The 26,551-nt window shown below is 34.2% G+C and overlaps 1 protein-coding gene and 1 long non-coding RNA gene across 2 annotated transcripts; one reads left to right on the top strand and one right to left on the bottom strand.

Moving 5' to 3' along the window:
• Nucleotides 1-1,043: 1,043 nt before the first annotated feature.
• LOC120198270 lies at nt 1,044-17,677 on the top strand. Its single transcript, XR_005523345.1, has 3 exons — nt 1,044-1,283; nt 11,131-11,141; nt 17,664-17,677. It is a non-coding gene; the product is annotated as an uncharacterized LOC120198270 (long non-coding RNA).
• A 7,298-nt stretch (nt 17,678-24,975) lies between these two features.
• Nucleotides 24,976-26,339, bottom strand: LOC120198218 (cytokinin riboside 5'-monophosphate phosphoribohydrolase LOG1-like). Its single transcript, XM_039199576.1, has 6 exons — nt 26,184-26,339; nt 25,746-25,843; nt 25,635-25,665; nt 25,389-25,559; nt 25,167-25,310; nt 24,976-25,068 (listed from the first exon to the last, which is right to left on the bottom strand). Exons 1-6 carry the CDS (start codon nt 26,337-26,339, stop codon nt 24,976-24,978), a joined length of 693 nt encoding a protein of 230 aa, XP_039055507.1.
• Nucleotides 26,340-26,551: the final 212 nt, after the last annotated feature.

Below are 26,551 nucleotides of genomic sequence, written 5' to 3'. Positions count from 1 at the left end.
CTTATGCACGTTTTTATCATCTCACATTGGTGCTCAAGAAATCAACGGCTTAAAATTAATCCTCCAAGTCTCGAGTCTTAATTCAACTTTGGACGCAGAAAATGAGCTTTTAGTTCCTTTCAGCTCGCCCGACCAAAATCACGGGGCATATCCGTCAATGAAACATCGAGAATATAACACCTTAACAGAAAAGCTTGACATTTAATTTCAGGTCATATTCAGAACTGTCGTCCTTTTGTTATTTTAAAATCTTAAGATTTAGTCACTATACTTTAGTTTAACTTAATTTGGTCCTTTTCTTGTTATTCTAGTGAAATTTAATCATCTACTTTTTCATTTCTATCAATTACTCGGAACTATTAATATTGTTAACTATTCTAGTTAAAACAATTATTTTTAATTTGAATAATTTTCATTTTTATTCTAGTTAAAGCAAGTTCATTGGCATTACCTCTTACACATGTATGTATGTATGTATGTATGATGTATGCATGTATGCATGTTGCATTATGCTGTATGCAATGTATGCATGTATGCATGTATGTGTGTGTGTGTGTGTGTGTGTGTACATATATATTGTTTATATATAAGCTTGTTTACTTTTTTTTTATTGAAATTTGCCTCCTTTTTGGGTTGCTCTTTAACTTATGGAGTCAGATTTGATGTTTAGTACTTGGAACAAGTAGTTTATCCATGGTTTTATTAGCAATTTGCAACTGATGAAGTTTGGTTCCATACTTGATAAGGAATCTGATTGAACAATGCTGTGACCAAAAGCCTCTGAATTATTTCTTACATTCTACATTTTTTTACTTCCGAAACTAAGGCCGGTTGGTGATACACAACCAAAGATTAGAAATAGTAACGTGTTGTTCCTGTGTAATGGTAGTACTATAATAATAACAATCTTTGCTTCCAGGCTGATTATTATGTCTTGGGCAGTAACCCCATGAAGATGAGCTTTCTTGTGGGGGTACGGCGATGAATACCCGCAATATGTGCATCATAGAGGGAGGAGCTTTGATTCCGGTCGATGCAGTGATGGTTTCCGTGGCTAACTTCACCGAAACCCAATCCTAATGTAGCTGTGGGAGCTCTTGTGGGGCCTTTCCTTAAGTAACATTCATAGATTCCCGGAACAACTCGATGCAAGCTGAGCCAACCACGTATAACACTGCACTCATTGTTGGCCTCCTCTCCTATTTGGTCACCACGTCTTCTGCAGTTAGATCCTTCACTTAAAAAGTGGCCGTAGATTGTAATCATTATTACATATTTGATTTGTACTAAACTAACATTTGTATCCCATATCTTCCGAAGTTGCGTTTCCGTTATCAATTTTCTGTCTTTCAAAACCTTTAAATGAACTCTTTCGTTGATTAAAGTCTTTAAAGATTCATATCTCCTGATTAACTATAATTTGTTGATAATCTCTAATCTGTTTACGTAATGTAATAGTCAAGTCTACTATTAAGTTTTCACATTTATTTGTCCTATCAATCTACAAGTAGTTAACTAATTATTATTATTCTAAATCTGAGATCATTTTATAAATCATAATGTATAACTAGAAAAGAAATATTTCTCGACTCTCAAACTATACATGTCTTTTGCTCGTCACTCTCTAGAATTCATCAGTTATAACTCCATCTAAATAAAAAAAAAAACCGTCCACAGTTATTATAACCCATATTTTACAATCAAACAGTATCAGAAGCATGTTTCCTTCATTTTTTTTATTTTTTTGCATTCAAGTATGTTTTTTCACACGGCTGAACTCAGATGCGGCTAGTTTAGTTGCTGGAACTGTGTGAGCTAATTTCCCTCAACATAATAATCTTCACAATCCATGGCCAACACAAAAGAGGAAGTTGAGACAGTGTTTCAACAGAAAGGTCAGTGGAGAAGGCGATTTGGGGTTGCCTCCTTTTGGGTCAAAAGGTCGGTCCAAGTCGTAAAAAGCCAATTACCACTCACAAACGCAACGCAGATCATGTATTACCAACGATTTTTTCGAAAAATCACTCTAGGACCTTTATTTCCCTGTCAGCACCGTCCAAACTATATTTTTTGATCTAACATTTTTGTAGGAAGCGCGCCCTCTACACCACGCTTTACGCCACGTGGGGTAAGGCGCCCCCTGTAACGCGCCTTATTAAACGTGTAAAAATTAAGGTGTTAGTTTTATAAATATTTTTAAACTGGTGTCAAATATGTAATTTGTTGAAAACATTTTGTTATTTCGATATAACAAATTAAGATAAATGAATTTTAAGATTTTCCAAAAAGATTTTCTTAGTATATTCGATATAATTATTCGAATATCAAAATATTACTCCAAATCTTTCAAATGTCATTTTAATCCTTACTCAAGTGTAAAATTAAGTTTTAAACTTAAAATAATTTCAAAACAATTTTACAAAACATTTCGAACCATTTCAAAGCCAAAAATTCTAGAATGTCTAGAGGGAACCGATTCCCCCTAAGGGTGAATCGATTCCCCCCTGAATGGTTTGGCTCCGAGAAAAACAGAATGCTCGGAGGGAACCGATTCCCCCCCAAGGGGTACCGATTTCCTCCTGTTTAATGGTCGAAATATTTAAATTTTACACTTAGGGAATCGATTCCCCATGAGGGGGTACCGATTCCCCCCACGCTCCAATTGATTTCACACTAAAACGGCTCTATTGACTCCACTAATCATCCCCAACGTTCAGAATTATTTGAAGGTGTATTTAAACAAGCTTAGAAGCCATTGATCAAAAATAAGAAACAACAATCAACTAGAATCAAGATAGAATCAAAGAGAAAGCATCAAACCTCAAGTTTGAGCATTTCAAGCCTATTTTTCATTTAATATTCATTTTGCTTTCAAGAACACTATTTGTACTCAATTGTATTCATCTTTGAGTGTTCTTTTCTTTGTTCTAGAATTGTGCAGACATCTTTCCTTGTGAGGATTTCCTTGTAAGTTTGCAAATTTGTAATCTTCTCTTTGAGAAAGAGTGTTCTCAAGAATTGGGGTATATTCTTGAGGGAGTTGTAAGGTTATCTCTTTGGCCTCAAAAGAAAGAACAAATTAGTGAATTTGTTGGAAAATCCTTAGTGTGGATAGCTAAGGTATTGGACGTAGACTTGATTGAGAAAGTCGAACCACTCTAAATCGCTGTGCATTACTTTCAATTTTTAACAAAAGCTTCCACCAAAATTTTAATTGCCAATTCACCCCCTCTTGGCCCCTTCTATCGATCGATTAACTCAACAATTGGCATCAGAGCCTAACTCATTTGAAGGTTTAATCACCTCTTGATTCGATTCGGGAAGAGTTACATTGATAATCAAAGTCATCAATGGCCTCCACTTCAAACGTCGACTCCGGTCTCAATTCGATGCCCGTCAACAAGCCTCATTTCTTCAATGGAGTTAACTATGCCTATTGGAAGAATAGGATGATGTATTTCATTCAAGCCAGTGACATGGGAGCATGGAATGTTGTAGAAGACGGATATATCAAGCCTCTCACTCATCCAAGATTCTGGAGTGAAGGAGAGACAATAATGTTCCAGCTCAACTCCAAAGCCATCCATATCATATTTTGTGCTCTTGGACCAGATGAATATGGAAGAGTTTCATCTTGTACAACCGCCAAAGAAATATGGGATAAACTACAAGTCACTTATGAAGGCACCGACGAGGTAAAAAAATCTAAAATTAGTCTTCTAACACATATCTATGAAAATTTCAGGATGAAACCAAATGAAGATATCAAAGCTATGACGGATATATTCTCAACGATTGTCAATGGTCTCAAATCATATAGAGAGATCATTTCAAACGAAAAGCTTGTGAGAAAGTTAGTTTACTCACTTCCAAAATCATGGCAATCCAGAAGACTGCAATCATCGAGGCTAAGAACCTAAAGTCCTTAACTCTTGAAGAGCTAATCGGTTCCCTCTTCACTCATGAAATGATGCTTGAAGATGCAGTGACCTCGATAAGATTGAAGAGACACCAAAGGAGAAGAAGAAAAACATTGGAGTTTCTCTCAAATCCACAAAAGAAGAGAGTGATTCTGATGAAGATGACGAGGAAATTGCATTGTTGCCAAACGGTTCAGAAAATGATGAGACCTTACCGAGGAAGAAAATTCAAACGAAATGAAAGCCTAAAAAATGAACCAAAAGAGAAGGACCCGATCATTTGCTATGAATGCAAAAGCCGGGGCATGTCAAATATGATTGCCCACAATTGAAAAGAAAGGGTCAATCAAAGAATAAGCACAAGGCTTATGTGGCTACATGGAGCGATGAAGAAGGTTCCGATGAAGAGGAACAAGAAGTAGCAAACTTGTGCTTGATGACATTCGGGGAAGATTCTAAGGTAACCTTTAACTCATCTAAATTTGATGATTTATCTTATGATGAGCTATTAGAGGAATATAATGGGTTGGCTTCGGATTATGAGAAATTATTTTTAAAATACAAAAATGATGTTTCAAAATTGAAAAATGAAAATAAACTCATATCCAAAACCAACAACGATCTCGAAAGTAAAATCAATATTTGCAAATCAAACTAGAAGAGTTTGAAAAAAAAAATTCGGATTTGCAAAATTTACTTTCAAAGGTCAATGATGATCATCAAAAGAAAATTGATGATCTTAAAGCTTCTTTTGATAAAGTTGGAACAAAACGTTTTGAAAAAGAAGAAAATTCAAATCCAACTTTGTTAGAAAAAGTTTTAAAAACTACAATCATAGAGGTCCCCGAAGAACCTCTAATGGAAAAATTGTTAGAAGTATAGGTTCCTAAAGGACTCATTACTACTAAAAATAAAGATATCCTACATAAATGGATACCTAAGGGGACTAGGATTTTGGAAACTAATGAATATGGACCCAAAAGAATTTGGGTACCAAAAATTAGAAATTAATTTATGTTTGTAGGAAAATGAGCATTGCTACAAGGCACGTGAAACAAATTCAAATTCATGGTACCTTGATAGTGGATACTCGATACACATGACCGGGGACAAAGCCGGTTTATTGAGCTTAATGCCAAAAATGGAGGAGAAGTGACTTCTGGTGATAACTCAAAAGGTCACATTAAAGGTATATGAACTATAGGTAATACCTCTTCCATACAAATTAAGAATGTTTTATATGTGAATGGATTAAAGCATAATATTTTGAGTATTAGTCAATTATGTGATAAAGGATTCAATGTCATGTTTGAAACCAATGGTTGTAAAGTTATTGACATTGCATCTAATCGAATTATGTTTGTTGGTCATAGAATAGGAAACATATATATGGTGCATTTAGACTCTATTGATATGACTAATTTATACCTAGTTGCTAAAGATGAGCATGATAGTTGGTTATGGCATATGAGACTAGGACATGCTAGTATGAGTGTTTTGCAACGGTTAATTCAAGGAGACTTAGTAAGAGGGATGCCTAAACTGAAATTTGATAATGATAAAATCTGTGATGCTTGTGCTAAAGGAAAGCAAAAGCGAGTTTCTTTTAAATCCATTAATGATGTATCAACTAGTAGAGTATTGTAATTGATCTATTTAAATCTTTTTGGGCCATCTAGAACTACTAGCTTGGGTGAAAAACAATATGCATTTGTCTTGGTAGATGACTATTCTAGATATACTTGGGTTCTATTCTTAAGTACTAAAGATGAAGCATTATAAAATTCATCACGTTTTCAAAAGTAATCCAAAACGAAAAAGGTTACTCTATAACTAGTGTCAGGAGTGATCATGGAACTGAATTTGAAAATCTTGGATTTACTGAATTTTGTAATTCTAATGATATTAGTCATAATTTTTCAGCACAAAGAACCCTCAACAAAATGGAGTTGTTGAAAGGAAAAATCGAACTTTAGAAGAAATGGCTAGAACCATGCTTTGTGAAAACAATTTGCCAAAATATTTTTGGGCGGAAGCCACAAATACTGCTTGTTATGTTATTAATCGAGTAATGATTAGGCCTATTTTGAAGAAAACTTCATATGAACTTTTTAAAAATAAAAAGCCTAACATTATCTATTTTCATCCTTTTGGATGTAAATGTTTTGTTTTAAACAACGGTAAAGACAATCTTGGCAAATTTGATGCTAAAAGTGATGAAGGAATTTTTCTGGGTTATTCCTTAAGTTCTAAAGCTTATCGAGTATTTAATAAAAGAACTTTAGTTGTAGAAGAGTATATACATGTTGTTTTCGATGATAATCTCCTTCCGAGGAAGGATTCTTGCTTGAATGATGATGTAGGTATTATAAATACAAATGACGTTAGACATGACGTTGGAGAATCATCATCAAAGGAAGAAATGAAAGATGAGGAAACTCATGATCCTCTCGAAAATCCAACCATTGAAGAAAGGGAAGTATCTTACCCAAGAGTGTACAACTATGTCAAGGATGGTGAAATCATAGGTGATCCATCCAAAGGGGTAACAACTCGATCTTCTCTTAGAAATATTTATATTATGTTGCATTTATCTCATGCATAGAGCCTAAAATATTAAATAAGCATTAAATGATGAACATTGGATTATGGCTATGCAATAAGAGTTAAATCAATTTGAGAGTAGTAAAGTTTGGACACTAGTTGAAAGGCCTAGTAATAAATCTACTGTAGGTACTAGATGGGTATTTAGGAATAAGCTTGATGAAAGTGGTAATATAGTGAGAAACAAGGCTAGACTTGTTGCTCAAGGGTATACTCAAGAAGAGGGCATAGACTATGATGAAACATACGCTCCCATAGCTAGGATGGAAGCAATTAGAATGTTATTAGCATTTGCATGTTTTCATGAATTTAAATTATATCAAATGGATGTTAAAAGTGCATTTTTAAATGGTTTTATTAAAGAAGAAGTGTATGTGGAACAACCTACAGGTTTTGAAGATTCAAAATTTCCGGATCATGTTTTTAAATTGACAAAAGCACTTTATGGTTTAAAACAAGCTCCTAGAGCTTGGTATGAAAGATTGTCAAACTTTTTAATTGAAAAGGTTTTTCAAAAGGGAAGGTTGACACTACATTGTTTTTAAAGCAAAAAGGTAAAGATTTATTAGTAGTTCAAATTTATGTTGATGATATAATATTTGGTTCTACTAATGATGTTCTTTGCCAAGAATTTTCTAAGCTAATGCAAAGCGAATTCGAGATGAGCATGATGGGGGAGCTCTCATTTTTCTTGGGACTCCAAATCAAGCAAAGAAAAGATGTCATCTTCATCAATCAAGCTAAATAAATCAAAGATATGCTCAAAAAGTTTGGACTGGAAAATGGGAAACCTCATGACACTCCAAAGAGCTCTTCTACAAAGCTTGACTTGGATGAATGAGGTAAATGTGTGGATGTTAAATTATATAGGTCAATGATTGGTTCTTTGCTCTATCTAACTGCAAGTAGACTGGACATTATGTTTAGTGTTTGCTTATGTGCTATATTTCAATCATGCCCTAAGGAATCACATTTACTAGTTGTTAAGAGAATCTTTAGATACCTTAAGGACACTGCTAGTTTAGGACTTTGGTATCCTAGAGACTCTAGCTTTAGCTTGCATGCCTTTTCTGATGCGGATTATAGAGGATGCAAATTAGATAGGAAAAGCACCTCTGGTACTTACCAATTCCTTGGAAATATGTTGATTCTTGGTTTTCAAAGAAAAAATTATGTTGCATTATCTACCACTGAAGCAAATATATTTCAACCGGTAGTTGTTGTGCACAAGTTTTATGGATGAAACAACAACTTTTTGATTATGGAATTGAAGTAGGTACCATTCCTATCAAGTGTGACAATACTAGTGCTATTTGTCTCACTAAAAATCCCATCCAACACTCTAGAACTAAGCACATTGAAATAAGACATTACTTCATTAGAGACCATGTCACTAAGGAAGATGTAGTTCTAGAATTTGTTGATACTTTGCATCAATTAGCGGATATCTTTACAAAGCCTTTAGATAAGGAACGTTTTTGGAAACTTAGGAGAGAATTAGGATTAACTAACCTATCTTCACTTAGTGCTTAAAATAATTTTAGCACTTTTAAGAATAAATGAAAAATGCATATAATAGTAATTTTTTGATTGCATTCATTGCTTTTAGTTAGGGGGAGTTTATGATTTTTGGTGAAAATTAACTTTATGTTCAAATAATTTTTAATGGTAAATTTGATTGATTGAACATGATTAATTTTCAATATATGAGTTGCCAATACCATTAGAGAAAATTAATTTAGCATTTTGAGTATTTAAAAATCATATTTTAGCACTTTAGTGCAGAGGGAATCGATACCCCCTGGGGTTCTGGTTTTTAACACGGACAGAACACCCTAAAACTCAAACCCTCTCTTCTTCTCTTCACGCCGTTTTTCCTCTCTACTCTCTCACTATCTCCATATTTCATCAAAACAACGTTTTTAATCGTAATTCTCTTCAAATATCATCTCCTAAACCTGTTGGAATCATAAAAAAACGTGCAAACTTCATCTATTCTCACTCAAATCCGAAAATCTTCAAGGTATTTTTCTAAAACTTCTATTTCATCAATTTTTTATTTTAGAACTAGTTTTAATTAGTTCTAGGTTGAACTTTAGATCGGGCATTGATTGTCTAGTGATTAGAAACTCGATTCTATAACTAATTTCATCAAAAACAAAAGAATTTTCAAAGATTTTGAAAATTTTCGAAATTTAAAAAAATTATATTTTCAAATTGTTGTGTTTTTGATATAATTATGTTATTATGAAAACTATATGTATATTGATTCTTAAAACCTTATTTTTCAATAGTTTTCAAAAACTTTGCCCATTAGGATTGGTATAAAGAACCTTGAAATATTGAGGACTCAATTGAATTTTGGGATTGATTATTTTGCGTACATATGTTTTTAAAATTGCAGGTTATCTTTACATTTCGATTATCTTAAATCATGTCTTATAAACGTTCTAGGGCTTCCTCTAGTCGTTCTAGCCAACCTCTAAACTCACCTCCAAATCCTCCACCTATCCCACAAATTCCTATTTCTAATCTCGATGATCCAAACATGACCATTCGCAATTCTTGTTTCAATGAACCCGGTCGTAAACAAAATCTCTACTTTAGGTTTTGTCAATACTTTGAATCCTATAGAATCCGGGAAGAACGAATCCCATCTCTTCAAGCCATGTTAGACATCAATTTTCGTCATCTTCCTACTCTTCATGAGTGGAAATTTGACAAACTCTTCGAGCTTGAACAAATTGTCTACCATCAACTTGTTCGGATCTTTTACTCTAATTCCGTTTGCATTAAAAACAGAGAGAAAACCTTAACTATAAGGATCTGATCCTATCTTCTAGGACGTTTCTTTCATCTTGACTCGGAATCCATTGCCAAAGCATTAGAATTAGATAATGAAGGGTTAGACAATGAAAAGCTTACGATAGGATCTCAGTATAAGCGAAGGGATAGTGCAAGTGTTCTAGACCTTTATGACCGTTTTCTTCACCTAATGATTTCTTGGTGGTTTCGACCATCCAGAGACCGTTACTCTACTCTTTGAGCCTTAGATCTATTTTGGCTTCATTGTGTTCAAAATAATCTCAAAATTAACCTTTCACAGATTATTTTTGTTGAACTTGTCGAAACCGTAAATCTTGTTCCCAATAAGAAATTATGTTCTTCTTTAGTTTATGGTTGTATTCTTAGTAATCTGTTTAAGAAGGCTGGGTTTAGAGTTGGTATTGATGTTTCATTTCCCCTCAAAAACCAAATCAATCTATTTTCTTTAACTAAATCGGTATGGAAGATCAATGAAGAAACAGGTCTTTGGGTTCGTACCGGTGAGCAACCTTCGGAAGAAGACGACTCCGACAATGAGCCGGATCAGCACGAGGAACAAGCACCTCCAGAGGAACAACCTCGTCCAGAGTATCAAATGTCTCCATACTTCCGATCTTTTATGGAGAACATTGATTTGAGGCCTGCATCTATCGATTCAAATTTGATCGCTACCACTGAAACGATAAATCGTCATTTTGATTCATTGGACGAAAAGGTCGATGCACTTTCACGTGATGTGACCTATATTTGGTCACATTTATCTCCTCCTGATGCACCGATGAACGATTAGGCCCTATTCTTGCTTAGTTTTATTGGATCAAAACTTCAAACTTATTGTTTTAACATTTTGGATATTTTGGAATGTTTGAATTTGTGGATTATTTGACTTTGAATTTGTTTGGATTTATGGATGGTATGAACTTATATTTCTATATGTTTGGTGTGGTTAAATTTATTCATTATTGCATCATTTACATCATGTTAGATTTATGACCAGTTTTGCCATGTCACATTGTTTATGAATATTGATTATGAAACTAATGGCTAACGTTTCTCTTGATTGTGATATTAGCAGCTTAAGCTATATATATTTATCATCAATTGGCTAAATGATTTCAAAACCTTGTTTAAAATCCTTTAAAAGTCTTTTTGATTTAACAAAAAGGGGAGAAAAGGTAAAGCATTTTAAAGGGGAGAAGTGTTAGAGTAAGGGGGAGTAATTTCAAAACTTGATTTCAAAATCTTAAAATTACTAAAATGTTTTGTTATATCAAAAAAGGGGAGATTGTTGAAAACTTTTTGATATTTCGATATAACAAATTAAGATAAATGAATTTTAAGATTTTCCAAAAAGATTTTCTAAGAATATTCGATATAATTATTCGAATATCAAAATATTACTCCAAATCATTCAAATGTCATTTTTAATCCTTACTCAAGTGTAAAATTAAGTTTTAAACTTAAAATAATTTCAAAAAAATTTTGCAAAACATTTCGAACCATTTCAAAGCCAAAAATTCCAGAATGTCCAGAGGGAACCGATTCTCCCCCAAGGGGGTACCGATTCCCCCACTGAATGGTTTGGCTCCGAGAAAAATAGAATGCTCGGAGGGAACCGATTCCTCCCCAAGGGGGTACCGATTCCCCTCTGTTTAACGGTCGAAATATTTGAATTTTACACTTAGGGAACCGATTCCCCATGAGGGGGTACCGATTCCCCCCACACTCCAAGCTGTTTTTGTAATATCCTCAATACCGGGTTAGTGACTAAATTGTAAAGTCTCAAATTTGGTGGTTAGAATAAAATGAATGAATAGTATAAAGATTTACATGTAAATTATTGTGTAGGATGGAATTGAAAGGAAGAAGGAATAGAAGGACAATAGAGTAATTGCAAGGAAAAATAATTAAAGAAAGGATAATTATGTATATATAAGGATACACGTGGGTGGAAGGGGAGAAAACACCCAAGACTTCCAGAGTTCTCTTCTTCTTCTTTCTTCCTTGTGCGTGTGAACCAAAGCAAAGGTAAGATTTCTGATTATTGAGTTTCTTGTTAAATTTAATACTGAGTTTTGATTATTAGATGATAACTAAGCTTAAGGAAAGCTTAAGTTATCTTAACATCAAAGGATGATGGAGTTATGAGAGATTTAAGATTTGAAGTTCTTAAATGAAATCTTGGAATAGAGTTCATAACTAGAATTGAAAGTTAAATTTGACTTGTCATCAATCTAGTTAAGATATACAAAGTGTTAAAAGCGGAATTCAAACATGTTGAATTATTGATGTAATTCTTGAATTACATATGAAGGATAGAATTTAGAGGTTTAAGATGAAATAAATGAGTATAAAATGGTCTAAGGATGTGTACTATAGTTAAGAATAAAAAAGAGGATTAAACATGAAGGATTTAATCCAAAATGAATGAATTTTTGGGTTCAAAAAGAGGATTCTGGGCAGAGTGCATCGATGCATATACATAGTGCATCGATTCATTAAGGTTAAAACCCATAAATTATTTGAAGGCGTATCGATGCACAGGTAGTGCATCGATGCACTCTTTTAAAATAAAAAGATCGAATGCAATTAGTGCATCGATGCGTAAGGCATGCATCGATGCATCCCATTAATAATAAAACATCGAATGCATTTTATGCACCGATGCACAAGTAGTGCATCGATGCATACCTTCATTAAAAGAGGAAATTGGCATTTATCTTAATCTAAAGAGTGAACCATTAGAGTATATTAGCTATAATACTGATATAGATCCATGTGTGATTATGTAGATACTAAAAGTAAGCTTATTCCAGAACGATCAAAGGATTAGAATCGAATCAAAGCAAAGCTAAGGTGGGTGCATACTATATGTATAGTATAATGGAATAAGACTTGTGATAAGTATAATTCATATATTGATTTTCATAGTACAATAGTTGTGAACATGCATACATGATAATTATTGTAATACATACATAAGGCATATATATATGTTCATGTGATTGGATAAATGATGTATATATATGAATAGATTCAAATACCTGTGTGATATGATATGTGATATGATATGTGATATGAGAACATGACATGAGCTACATGATCACAAGAGAAATGACATGAGCTACATGATCACAAGAGAAATGACATGAGTACATGAACATATAAAATATAAGAATAATGCCCATAGTATACGATATGAGAGCTATAAGTGTAATTGGCATGCCAAGAGTCGAGGGTATAATAGTCTTTCGGGATGTAGTGGTCCTACGGGACATATATGACAGTCATTCGGGATGAATACTGAACTAAGATTCGGTGCCCCATGAGGGAATTGATACGAGCTGTGGTGACATCATTAGTGCACAACCTCAATGCACTCACATACCTCTATTCTCAATAATATACATAGGCAATTGAAATGCAAAGTAAAGTGAAAGTGGTACAAGAATGTAAGTTTTGTACATGCATGATATGATTATATATGTTATTGTGTAATAGATACATGCATATTGAAATGTCATGAAGGAAATGGTAAGAATGCATATTAATTTATTGCCTCACTAAGTCTATGACTTAACGTATAAGTGATTTACACGTAGGTACCAAGAAATAAGAAGATTCAGAATAGAAGTGGCACGGACAACAACATTACTAAGAAATCAGATCATAAGTAATTGACAAAGTAGGTATTTTGTTGTGTATAAAGTGTTGGTATGTAATAAGTGGTTAATTACGAATGCTCTGATCGATTTTGTATTAAGTGGTCTCTTTTATGTAAATTAAAGTATTTTGTTTTAATGAAAGTTTTAAATTCCTGAGATTTTTCTTTAAGAATCAAAGTTTGAAAAGTCAATGTGACACTTGGACTTGTATTCGGGTCGAATATGAGTTAAGGGTGTTACATTTAATGGTATCAGAGCTACGGTTTAGTCAATTCTCGACATAAACCGGAGTCTAGAGTGTTTGATAATGTATACATACCAACAAAATAGTAGAAACTTCTGATCTGATGGAATAGTAAGTATGCTGTTTTGCTAATAGAACTATATGGTTGTATTTTTATAGATGTCCGGACAAAGGAGTTCTAGGAATGAAGTGAGAGATAATAGACCCGCTGAAAGCAGTAATTCACCTGCCCTGGCCAGGCAGAGTGAAGAACAGACATCCTCTGGAATGCCTGTAAATGATCAAGATATATTCTTTAGAACGTTAGACACGGTATTGACACGTTTTCAACCTCCTGTTACTTCAACTCCAAAAATGAATGTTGCGAAAGAGTTGAAGGGATTAGGAGCTCCAGAGTTTAAAGGGGAAGCCGATGACGGTCCTGTTACTGTGGACATTTGGCTTAATGACGTGAAGGTCATGCTTACGGGACTTCATTGTTCCGATGCTGAGAAGCTGGATGGAGTAATTTCCTTGTTGAGAGGACAATCAAGGATCTGGTGAACCAATGTTACATTGAGGATGTCTAACGCCCAAGTAACTTGGTCATTGTTTTTAGAAGAATTCAAACATAAGTACATCGGAGATCAATTTATTCGTCAAATGAAGCAAGAGTTCATGAATTTGAAGCAATGGAATCACACTGTATATTAGTACGAGTGTGAATTCAATAAGTTGAGCCGCTTTGCTGCCGAGCTAGTTCCTACAGAGAAGGATACTTGTGAGTGGTTTGTAGAGGAGTTACGTCCTCGGTTGAAGGAAATGTTAATTGTCTTGAATTTATCCTCATTTCAAGAGGTAGTCAACCGTGCCAAGGCTCTGGAAAGAGCTCAGAACGAGAGGTTTGAAAATTCGAGAGCTCAGACAGTCAAAAAAACGGGTGCTTCTTCGAGTTTCGCACCATCAAAAAGGGGCAGAGATACTAGTTTTCGACCCCAAGTTAGATCAGAGTCAGTGGCATCCTCCGCAAGAGGATCAAATCAGATGAGAGGTAGACAAACTCAGTCAGTGGGATCTGGAGCTGGGAGATCTAATCAGAGTCAAGCCAGACAATGCCCACATTGTGGAAAGAATCATTCAGGTATATGCCTGATGATTTCTGGAGTCTGCTTTAGATGTGGGGATGTTGGGCATTTTGTTCGGGATTGTCCAATGTTAACCAGTGAATCTACACAGCCAGAGAGATCTATTTTTGCAGGCCAGAGAGGAAGAGGTAGAGGCAGAGGAAGAAGCCAATCGAAATCCTCTGCTCAACAGGAGATACACTCCACTGCTTGTACAACCTCAAGACCAATGAGGATTGTGATGACCCAGATATTATAACATGTACCTTTCTATTGTTTGACAAATGTGTTCTTGTATTGATTGATACAGGGTCTACATATTCATACATTACAAGTAAGTTAGTGGGAGAATTGAACATTCCGTTGGAAACTACTAGCAATGAGGTGATAATGATGAATACGTTAGGACACATTGCTCGGGTAAATATGGTGAGTCGAGGATGTCCCATACAAATTCAGGGAATTGAATTCCCTGCTAATCTGATGAAATTACCTTTCGACGAATTTAAAGTGATACTGGGAATAGATTGGTTATATCGTTATTACGCTAATGTCGATTGTAAATTGAAAAGAGTAACACTGAGAAGTCCAGAAGGGGTAGATGTGGTGGTATTTAGTGAAGGATGGAATCCATTGGCAAATGTAATTTCAGTAATGTCGGCGAAAAAGTTATTGCTACAAGGATGTCAAGGGTTCATTGCTAATGTGCTGGATGTTAGAACCAAGGAGAAAGGGATTGAAGGAATTCCTATAGTCAGAGAATTTCCCGATGTATTTCCTGCAGAGTTTCCAGGTTTACCTCCAGACAGAGAGGTAGAATTCCAGATTGAGATAATACCGGGAACAACGCCCATTGCAATGGCACCATACATGATGGCTCCAAAAGAGTTGCAAGAATTAAAGATTCAATTACATGAGTTACTAGACAAAGGGTTTATAAGACCAAGTGTATCACCTTGGTGAGCTCCAGTTCTATTTGTTAAAAAGAAAGATGGATCAATGTGTCTTTGTATCTATTACATGCATCTCAATAAAGTGACCATCAAGAACAAGTATCCACTTCCCCGAATTGACGATTTATTTGATCAATTAAAAAAAGCTTCAGTGTTCTCAAAAGTTGCTCTACGTTCGGGTTATCATCAATTAAAGATTCAAGAGAAATACATTTTAAAAACAACGTTTAGAACAAGATATGGTCATTATGAGTTTATCGTGATGCCGTTTGGAGTTATGAATGCACCAGCTACTTTTATGGATCTAATGAATAGGATATTCCAACCTTGTTTGGATCAGTTTGCTGTGGTGTTTATTGATGATATTTTAATATATTCAAAGTTAGAAGAAGAGCGTAGTTCACACTTACAGATTGTTTTACAGATTTTACGAGACAAGAATCTTTTTGCTAAATTTTCTAAATGTGAATTTTGGTTGAATGAAGTGACATTCCTTGGACATGTAATTTCTGCAGAAGGAGTTCGAGTGGATCCCCAAAAGATTAAAGTTATTCTGGAGTAGGAAGTTCCAAAGAATGTATTAGAAGTTAGAAGTTTTCTGGGGTTAGCTGGTTATTATCGAAGGTTCATTAAAAACTTTTCGATCATAGCATTACCCCTAACTAAACTGTTGAAAAAGGAAGTAAAATTTGTTTGGACTCAAGAATGTCAAGAGAGTTTTGAAAAGTTAAAGAAGATTCTTACAGAAGCTCCAGTGTTAGTTCAACCTGAGTCTGGCAAGAACTTTATAGTGTCTAGTGATGCGTCTCATAGTGGTTTGGGATGCGTATTAATGCAAGAAGGCAAGGTGGTGGCCTATGCTTCGAGACAACTAAAACCGCACGAGAAGAATTATCCAACACACGACCTAGAGATGGCGGCAGTAGTGTTTGCTTTAAAGATCTGGCATCACTACTTGTATGGTGAAAAGTGCTACTTGTATACGAATCACAAGAGCTTAAAATACTTGATGACTCAGAAAGAGTTAAATTTAAGACAAAGAAGATGGGTGGAATTTCTCAAGGATTATGATGTTGTGATTGATTTCCATCCCGGAAAGGCAAATGTGGTAGCTGATGCCTTGAGTAGAAAGACGTTTGCAGCTTTGCGAACTCTTGATGCTAGATTATCGTTAAGAGAAGATGGTGCGATCTGTGCAGAACTGACTGTCAAGCCAGCATGGCTAGATCGAATTAAAGAATTGCAAGCTAAAGATGGAAAGTGTTTAAAGAAGATACAACCGATAAGTAATGGAGAGGGTACGGATTATGAGATTAAGTCTGATGAGAATTTATATTATCGAGAAAGATTGGTAATTTCGGATGATGATGAATTAAAGAATGATTTGTTAACAGAAGCTCATTGTAGTCCATTGACAATGCATCCGGGAGGGAACAAAATGTATATGGATCTCAAGAGTCGATATTGGTGGCCGGGAATGAAGAAAGACATTACGAAATTTGTATCAAAGTGTTTGACTTGTCAACAAGTCAAAGCTGAGCATCAGGTTCCGACAGGATAGTTACAATCAATTTCAATTCCTCAATAGAAATGGGAAAACATAACAATGGATTTTGTGACGGGGTTGTCTTTAACTCCGAACAAAAAAGATTCAATCTGGGTGATCGTAGATAGATTGACTAAGTCAACCCATTTTATTCCGGTACGAACTGATATCTCCATGGATAAGTATGAGGAACTGTATATTAGAGAGATTATACATTTGCATGGTATACTTATTTCCATAGTTTCTGATCGAGATCCTAGATTCACATCACGGTTTTGGAAGTCATTACATGGAGCGCTGGGAACTCGGTTGAACTTCAGTATAACGTTTCATCCTCAAACCGATGGTCAATCCGAGCGAACTATTCAAATTCTGGAGGATATGCTAAGAGCTTGTGTCATTGAATTCAAAGGATCGTGGGAAAGGTATTTACCAATTGCTGAATTTGCGTACAACAATAGTTATCAGTCAAGCATCAAAATGGTTCCCTATGAAGCTCTATATGGAAGAAGATATCGTACGCCCTTGAACTGGTATGAACTTAAGGATCAATAAGTTATTGGTCCTGAGTTGATTCAGAATACGGAAGAAAAAGTTCAAATAATTCAGAATAATCTGAAAGTCGCAGCTGATAGACATAAATCGTATGCTTATTTAAAAAGGAAAGAGATTGAATTTCAAGTCGGAGATAAAGTGTTCTTGAAAGTGTCTCCGTGGAAGAAAGTATTGAGGTTTGGAAGGATAGGAAAGTTGAGTCCTCGATTTATTGGACCTTACGAGATCACTAAGAGAGTATGACCAGTAGCATATCAACTAATTTTGCCACCTGAAATGGAAAAGATACACAATGTCTTTCATGTCTCAATGCTTAGGAAATATCGATCTGATCCATCCCACATTGTGACTCCTGAAGAAATTGAAGTTCGACCAGATTTAACTTATGAGGAAGAACCTGTTCAAATATTAGCTCACGAAGTCAAGCAACTAAGGAACAAGCTTATTCCATTGGTTAAAGTCTTGTAGAGGAATCACAAAATAGAGGAAGCAACATGGGAACGTGAAGAGGACATGAGGATTAAGTACCCCTACCTCTTTGCATAATGAAAATTCGAGGACGAATTTTCTTAAGGGGGAGAGTTGTAACATCCTCAATACTGGGTTAGTGACTAAATTGTAAAGTCTCAGAATTTGGTGGTTAGAATAAAATGAATGAATAGTATAAAGATTTACATGTAAATTATTGTGTATGATGGAATTGAAAGGAAGAAGGAATGGAAGGACAATAGAGTAATTGCAAGGAAAAATAATTAAAGAAAGGATAATTATGTATATATAAGGATACACGTGGGTGGAAGGGGAGAAAACACCCAAGACTTCCAGAGTTCTCTTCTTCTTCTTTCTTCCTTGTGCGTGTGAACCAAAGCAAAGGTAAGATTTCTGATTATTGAGTTTCTTGTTAAATTTAATATTGGGTTTTGATTATTAGATGATAACTAAGCTTAAGGAAAGCTTAAGTTATCTTAACATCAAAGGATGATGGAGTTAGAAGATATTTAAGATTTGAAGTTCTTAAATGAAATCTTGGAATAGAGTTCATAACTAGAATTGAAAGTTAAAATTGACTTGTCATCAATCTAGTTAAGATATACGAAGTGTTAAAATTGGAATTCAAACATGTTGAATTATTGATATAATTCTTGAATTACACATGAAGGATAGAATTTGGAGGTTTAAGATGAAATAAATGAGTATAAATTGGTCTAAGGATGTGTACTATAGTTAAGAATGAAAAAGGGGATTAAACATGAAGGATTTAATCCAAAATGAATGAATTTTCGGGTTCAAAAAGAGGATTCTGGGCAGAGTGCATCGATGCATATACATAGTGCATCGATTCATTAAGGTTAAAACCCATAAATTATTTGAAGGCGTATCAATGCACAGGTAGTGCATCGATGCACTCTTTTAAAATAAAAAGATCGAATGCAATTAGTGCATCGATGCATAAGGCATGCATCGATGCATCCTATTAATAATAAAACATCGAATGCATTTTATGCACCGATGCACAAGTAGTGCATCAATGCATACCTTCATTAAAAGAGGAAATTGGCATTTATCTTAATCTAAAGAGTGAACCATTAGAGTATATTAGCTATAATACTGATATAGATCCATGTGTGATTATGTAGATACTAAAAGTAAGCTTATTCCAAAACGATCAAAGGATTAGAATCGAATCAAAGCAAAGCTAAGGTGAGTGCATACTATATGTATAGTATAATGGAATAAGACTTGTGATAAGTCTAATTCCTATATTGATTTTCATAGTACAATAGTTGTGAACATGCATACATGATAATTATTGTAATACATGCATAAGGCATATATATATGTTCATGTGATTGGATAAATGATGTATATATATGAATAGATTCAAATACCTATGTGATATGATATATTATATGATATGTGATATGAGAACATGACATGACCTACATGATCACAAGAGAAATGACATGAGCTACATGATCACAAGAGAAATGACATGAGTACATGAACATATAAAATATAAGAATAATGCCCATATTATACGATATGAGAGCTATAGGTGTAATTGGCATGCCAAGAGTCGAGGGTATAATAGTCCTTTGAGACGTAGTCCTTCGGGATGTAGTGGTCCTACGGGACATATATGACAGTCCTTCGGGATGAATACTGAACTAAGGTTCGGTGCCCCATGAGGGAATTGATACGAGCTGTGGTGACAGCATTAGTGCACAACCTCAATGCACTCACATACCTCTATTCTCAATAATATACATGGGCAATTGAAATACAAAGTAAAGTGAAAGTGGTACAAGAAGGTAAGTTTTGTACATGCATGATATGATTATATATGTTATTGTGTAATAGATACATGCATATTGAAATGTCATGAAGGAAATGGTAAGAATACATATTCATTTATTGCCTCACTAAGTCTATGACTTAGCGTGTAAGTGATTTACACGTAGGTACCAAGAAATAAGAAGATTCAAAATAGAAGTGGCACAAACAGTAACATTACTAAGAAATCAGATCAGAAGTAATTGACAAAGTAGGTATTTTGTTGTGTATAAAGTGTTGGTATGTAATAAGTGGTTAATTACGAATGCTCTGATCAATTTTGTATTAAGTGGTCTCTTTTATGTAAATTAAAGTATTATGTTTTAATGAAAGTTTTAAATTCCCGGGATTTTTCTTTAAGAATCAAAGTTTGAAAAGTTAATGTGACATCTTGGACTTGTATTCGGGTCGAATATGAGTTAGGGGTGTTACAGTTTTATTAATTGATTTCACACTAAAACGGCTCTATTGACTCCACTCAACGTTCAGAATCATTTGAAGGTGTATTTAAACAAGCTTAGAAGCCATTGATAAAAAATAAGAAACAACAATCAACTAGAATCAAGAGAGAATCATGAGAGAAAGCATCAAACCTCAAGTTTGAAAGTTTGAGCATTTCAAGCCTATTTTTCATTCAATATTCATTTTGATTTCAAGAACAATATTTGTACTCAATTGTATTCATCTTTGAGTGTTTTTTTCTTTGTTCTAGAATTGTGCAAACATCTTTCCTTGTGATGATTTCCTTGCAAGTTTGCAAATTTGTAATCTTCTCTTTGAGAAAGAGTGTTCTCAAGAATTGGGGTATATTATTGAGGGAGTTGTAAGGTTATCTCTTTGGCCTAAAAAAAATAACAAATTAGTGAATTTGTTGGAAAATTCTTAGTGTGGATAGCTAAGGTAGTGGACGTAGACTTTGATTGAGAAAGTCGAACCACTCTAAATCGCTGTGCAATTACTTTCAATTTTCTGCAAAAGCTTCCACCAAAATTTTAATTGCCAATTCACCCCCCTCTTGGCCGCTTCCATCGATCGATTAACTCAACATAATTAATTTATGTTAGGGTAATATTTATGTAAAAACGCCAACTTTATCTATTTATTTTTTGTGATAGTATTTTTAACATAATTAATAATGTTTATTGACTTTTAAAATTAATTGTTTAAAAATATTAAAATATTAAAATAAACTTTAAATTACAATTGATAGATCAAATGAATTATTATTCACTTTTTAAAAAAAATAAATAAAAATACAATAAAATTCAATAAAAATATAATGTAAAGCTAAAAATATCACCTCTTTATTTAAAATATTATTTCTAATATTAATTTTAAAAAATAAAAAATAAAAAATAAATATAAATTTTTAATTTTTAATTTTATTAAAAATGAATAAACATTATTAACTGTTGTTAAAAAAATAATTAATGAATAATAATTCATTGGATCCTTCAATTGTAATTAAAAGTTTATTTTAGTCAAGTTTATGATTGTTAAATAGTCGTAGGTGTGGAAAGCTACAAGAATCGAATGAAAATTCGATCGTACAAAGTCAATAACTCAAAATTGTCTAACTGTTGTCTAAATATCAACTCAATTATACCACAAATAAACATCCGATCAAAGAGTTGATCTTTTCTGCTCAATCTTCACAAAAACTGTTTTGTCTCAACATTTTCTCCCGCGCATGAGCTCCTTTGTTTTTTCAATTCTTTTCTGTTGAATATAGTAGTCCACGTGCACACAGAAAAATCAAAAGTAGAGTGACTTTATTGCAAAAGTCAATTGTATTTAAAATTTTATTTTAATACTTTTTATATTTTTAAACAATTAATTTTAAAAGTCAATAAATTTTTCAAAAATATATGAAATTTATAATTTTTTAAATTATAAAATATTTATTATCATCATCATCATTTTATAAAAGAAATACTAGTTATAAAACTTTTATAAAATTATTCATATTTTAAAATACTTTTAAATATTCTTTTGCAAATTATTTTATAACTCGACAAATTTTGATTTTTGCATGAAATTACACAATACGCATATTCTTTTGCATAAATGTTATAAAAAGAAAGGAGCTCATACGCGGGAGAAAATGATGAGACAAAACAGTTTTTGTGAAGATTGAGTAGAAAAGATTAACTATTTGATCGAATGTTTATTCATGATACAATTAAGTTGATATTTAGACAGTAGTTAGACAATTTTGAGTTTTTGACTTTGTACGATCGAATTTTCATTCGATTCCTGTAGCTTTCCACACCTACGACTGTTTAACAATCATAAACTGACTTTAGGTCTTGAAAATAGAGTATTTTAAAATTAATTGTTTAAAAATATATAAAATATTAAAATAAACTTTTAATTACAATTGATGGATCAAATGAATTATTATTCATTAATTATTATTTTTTAACAACAATTAATAATGTTTATTCATTTTTAATAAAATTAAAATTTAATATTTATTTTATATTTTAAAAAATTAATATTAAAAATAATATTTTAAATAAAGAGGTGATATTTTTAGCTTTACATTATATTTTTATTGAATTTTATTCATTTTTAATTCATTTTTATTGCATATTTATTTATTGTTTTAAAAATAATAATAATTAATTTAATCTCTCAATTGTAATTAAAGCCAAAACGACCTCATTGACAAAAAATGCCTTATAATATACGATTTTAACCAACTTTTTTTGGATTTGCCAAAATGACCAACTAAATCGCAATGCGATCGATAATTCGCAACGCGATCTCCAGTATCGTAAATCAGTTTCCAGATTCGCAACGCGAACTTCGACTATCGCAATGCGAACTTGGACTATCGCAATGCGAATATGTAAATCGCAATGCGAATATGTAAATCGCAATGCGATAGTCGGCTATCGCAATGCGAATATGTAAATCGCAATGCGATAGTCGACTATCGCAATGCGAACTTGGACTATCGCAAAGCGAACTTCGACTATCGTCGACTATCGCATTGCGATAGTCCAAAATCGCAACGACTGGTGGTACTGCATTTGTTTCTTAAGAATTTTCTCTAAAAAGATAGTATTCGCGCGGACGTGTCGAAGACATGTATTACCACGACCACGACCACGACCCGACCCGACCCGAGACGAGACGGATAGTGGCGGCGGTGGCGCGTGAGAGTCCCCTTGTTCTCTATCACTCAACAAGGAAGTGGGAAAACCAAGCCTTAAATATCATTCCCAATAGTGTTTCCAATACTATGTGGGATTGAGCATTACCAACACTTGTTTCTAATACAATGTGATTATTCAGGAAATAATTAACAATCATGCACCTTAAAACAACTGAATCAGCAACCAATTGCATTAGTATTATACGATTAAATATGTCATAATTAAATGTCAATCTACAATCAATCGTGATTATTGCAATTTTAAGCAAAACATTCAAAAATAATATCACTATTTAAGGCTCAATCCCACATAGTATTGGGAACAAGTGTTGGTAATGCACAATCCCAAATAGTATTGGAAACACTATTGGAAATGGTATTTAAGGTTTGGCTTTCCCACTTCCTTGTTGAGTGATAGAGAACAAGGGGGACTCTCGCGCGCCGCAGCCGCCGCCGTCCGTCTCGTCTCGGGTCGTGGTCGTTGTCGTGGTAATACGTGTCTTCGACACGTACGCGCAAATACTATCTTTTTAGAGAAAATTCTTAACAAACAAATGCAATACCGTCGTTGCGATTTCGGACTATCGCAACGAACTTGGAATAAATCGCAACGCGAACTTCGACTATCGCAACGAATTTGGAATAAATCGCAACGCGAACTTGGAATAAATCGCAACGAATTTGGAATAAATCGCAACGCAAACTTCGACTATCGCAACGAACTTGGAATAAATCGCAACGCGAACTTGGACTATCGCAATGCGAATATGTAAATCGCAATGCGATAGTCGAAGTTCGTGTTGCGAATCTGGAAACTGATTTGCGATACCGGAGATCGCGTTGCGAATTATCGATCGCGTTGCGAATTATCGATCGCGTTGCGAATTATCGATCGCATTGCGATTTAGTTGGTCATTTTGGCAAATCTAAAAAAAGTTGATTAAAATCGTATATTATAAGGCATTTTTTGTCACTGAGGTTATTTTCTCGTAATTAAAAGTTTATTTTAATATTTTAATATTTTTAAATAATTAATTTTAAAAATTAATAAACATTATTAACTGTTGTTAAAATAATATCAAAAATAAATAAATAGATAAAGTTAGTGTTTTTATACAAAAATCACTATAATATAAATTAATTACATATTTGACATTAATTAAAAATATTTATAAAACTAGCACTCAAATTTTTTACACATTTAACAAGGCGCGTTACAGGGATTCACCTTACACACGACTCCAAATCAACGTAAGACGCACCGCAAGTGACATGCCGGAGGTGACGCGCCCTTCTACAAAGATGTTAGGTCGAAAAATGTAATAGGGCCGTGTTTGATAGAAAAATAAAGGTCCCTGTGATTTTTCGGGAAAATCACCATTACCGACAGGCATCAAAGGCTAATTGTTTGGGGGGAAAGAGGTCGGTCCACTCCCTCTCTCCACCATTGCTTTCTCTGTTTTTTTTTAACACACGTTGCGCATTGTAGTACAGTCGATAACAGGTGTCGTTTACCTTTTTTATTGAATCTGCAGTGCCCACTCAGAATCAACCCCCAAACGTGGTCTTGTTATTTGAAAACTCTCATCATGAACAATTATTAGCCTAACGTCTTTGCTTTTGCACTCCTTTTTTACCCTATCCATTAGACCCGTCGTACCTAATATCAAAAATATCAAAATTTTACTATAAATTAATGTACTGAAAGTTAAGGTCTTCCCTGTTTTATTGTTATGCAATTGTTGAAACTTCAAAGCAATTTAGAACAACAAAAACCCACAGTTTCCAGAACAATAATTTAAGAAGTATACATAATTTAGCAAAGCTAATATAGTCGCTTACACTGTTCTGTCCTTGTCATAATTATACTTAAACAATTACAACAAACAAACAAAAAAGAATTCACAGCTTGAGAACTGGAACTTTTGTCTTTGGGTCTACAAGGTTGTTGTCGTTGTTATTGTTTTGACTGTTGGGGGTTGTTATTGTTTTGACTGTTGGGGGTTGTAAGAATCTACGGTCATAAAATTGTGATTGAATATAAACGAAAGCTGGTTGTGGATCAACGAGCAATCTCTGATTTTGCCTTGAAACCCAGTTGTTGTTCCATTTCCCAGCTTAACTTGGCTACCCCAGAATGTTTAGGTTCATATTCCTGTGCTCAAAATGAACCCAAGAATGGAAATGGACGGGTCAGATGACTTGAGCTATTGATCAACAGTAATGAGTTTGTTGGGGGGGGGGGGAATGTACCTCGAGCTTGCACATGAGATCTTGTGCAGTTTGGGCAGAGACAATTATGTTCCTGGCAGCTGGTGCTATGAAACCTTCATCAACAGCTTTGTCTATGAATGATAAGAGTGCGTTGTAATACCCATCCACGTTCAATAATCCCACCTGTTATGCCAAAAACACTCAATTTGGGTATTCAATTATGCACCTTTTTTGCATGTGAAAATCTGGGAAAATTCTTACAGGTTTTTCATGGATTCCAAGCTGAGCCCAGGTGATGACTTCCAGGAGTTCTTCCAAGGTTCCATATCCACCTGGTAAGGCAATAAAGGCATCAGCTTGGCGAGCCATTTCAGCTTTACGTTGGTGCATGCCTGATACAGCTCTTACTTCTCCCACTGTCTCCCCTGTAATCTGAAATCAAAACCCCAACTTTAAGAAGAAGAATACATACTGTTTTTTTTTTAAATCAAATGACCCAAATTTTACCTCTCTTGGCATCAGAGTCTTGGGAATTACCCTGGAAGAAAGGGGTTCAGAAAATTAGATAAGAATTTGAAACTGTGAAAAGAACAGTAATAATTTTTAAAAATTGATTACCCCAACACGTGGCGGCCACCATCAAAGACAGCTTGAGAGACGAGGCCCATCAAACCAATGCTTCCTCCTCCATAAACCAAGTCAATGTTCCTTTCAACCTGCACGTTTTATTTTATCCATTTTATTAAACTTTACGTCTCTAATTTAAATTATATATTCTCCCCCTGCAATTACTCCATCCCCCACCACTATTTTATTGTGAAAAGAGTTAAATATTAGTAAAACTCAAATGAAAGGATGACTTTGAACAGCAAAAAAAAAGCTTTGCTTTCAGCAATTCAAGAATGAAGAAGGCTGAATTCCTTTCAGCATCAGTTTGGGTGTCGATGTAAAAAGCAAAGAACCCAGAATTTATCAGGCGAAGAAGACTAGAAATACATGTGTGAGATTAAAGGATAATTTTTTTTAAAAAAAAAGAGGTTCATAAATGATAAATACCAGTTGTTTGCCAAGCTGAATAGCAGCAAGCTGGTAGCTAGGATTCTTTCCGGGACTGCTACCACAAAAAACACATACACGTTTGAATCTTGAATTCATTTGACGTTGCTGCTGCTGCTGGTGGTGGTGGCGGTGGTGGAGTTGCTTGTTTTCCATAACAGGGAAGGCTTGAAACCGTTGGTTTTTGCTTCAAATACTCAGAAATCTGTTGAAAAATCAGAGGCTCAAAAGTTAAGGAGGAGGGAGAGAGATGATGGAGAAAAAATGGTGTGATTGTTGTCCTTTTTATATCAAATCAGAAATGCCCCACAATCCAACACATCACGAACGTCTCTCTCAAGTTCAACGTCATCACTGTAGTAGGCTGA

This window comes from Hibiscus syriacus, unplaced genomic scaffold (genome assembly GCF_006381635.1).
Source record: "Hibiscus syriacus cultivar Baekdansim isolate YM2019G1 unplaced genomic scaffold, ASM638163v2 tig00117056_pilon, whole genome shotgun sequence".
Taxonomy (NCBI): Eukaryota; Viridiplantae; Streptophyta; class Magnoliopsida; order Malvales; family Malvaceae; genus Hibiscus; species Hibiscus syriacus.
This window is presented reverse-complemented; position numbering and strand designations above follow the sequence as displayed.

Bases quoted from the DNA above. Each gene is read 5' to 3' on its own strand.
- LOC120198218 (XM_039199576.1), bottom strand. From the start codon at position 26,339: ATGGAAAACAAGCAACTCCACCACCGCCACCACCACCAGCAGCAGCAG. The intron at 25,844-26,183 runs GTATTTATCATT...TAAAACGTGCAG, and splicing joins TTCAGCTTGGCAAACAACTG to GTTGAAAGGAACATTGACTT. The intron at 25,311-25,388 runs GTAAGAATTTTC...TTGGCATAACAG, and splicing joins TTGGAATCCATGAAAAACCT to GTGGGATTATTGAACGTGGA.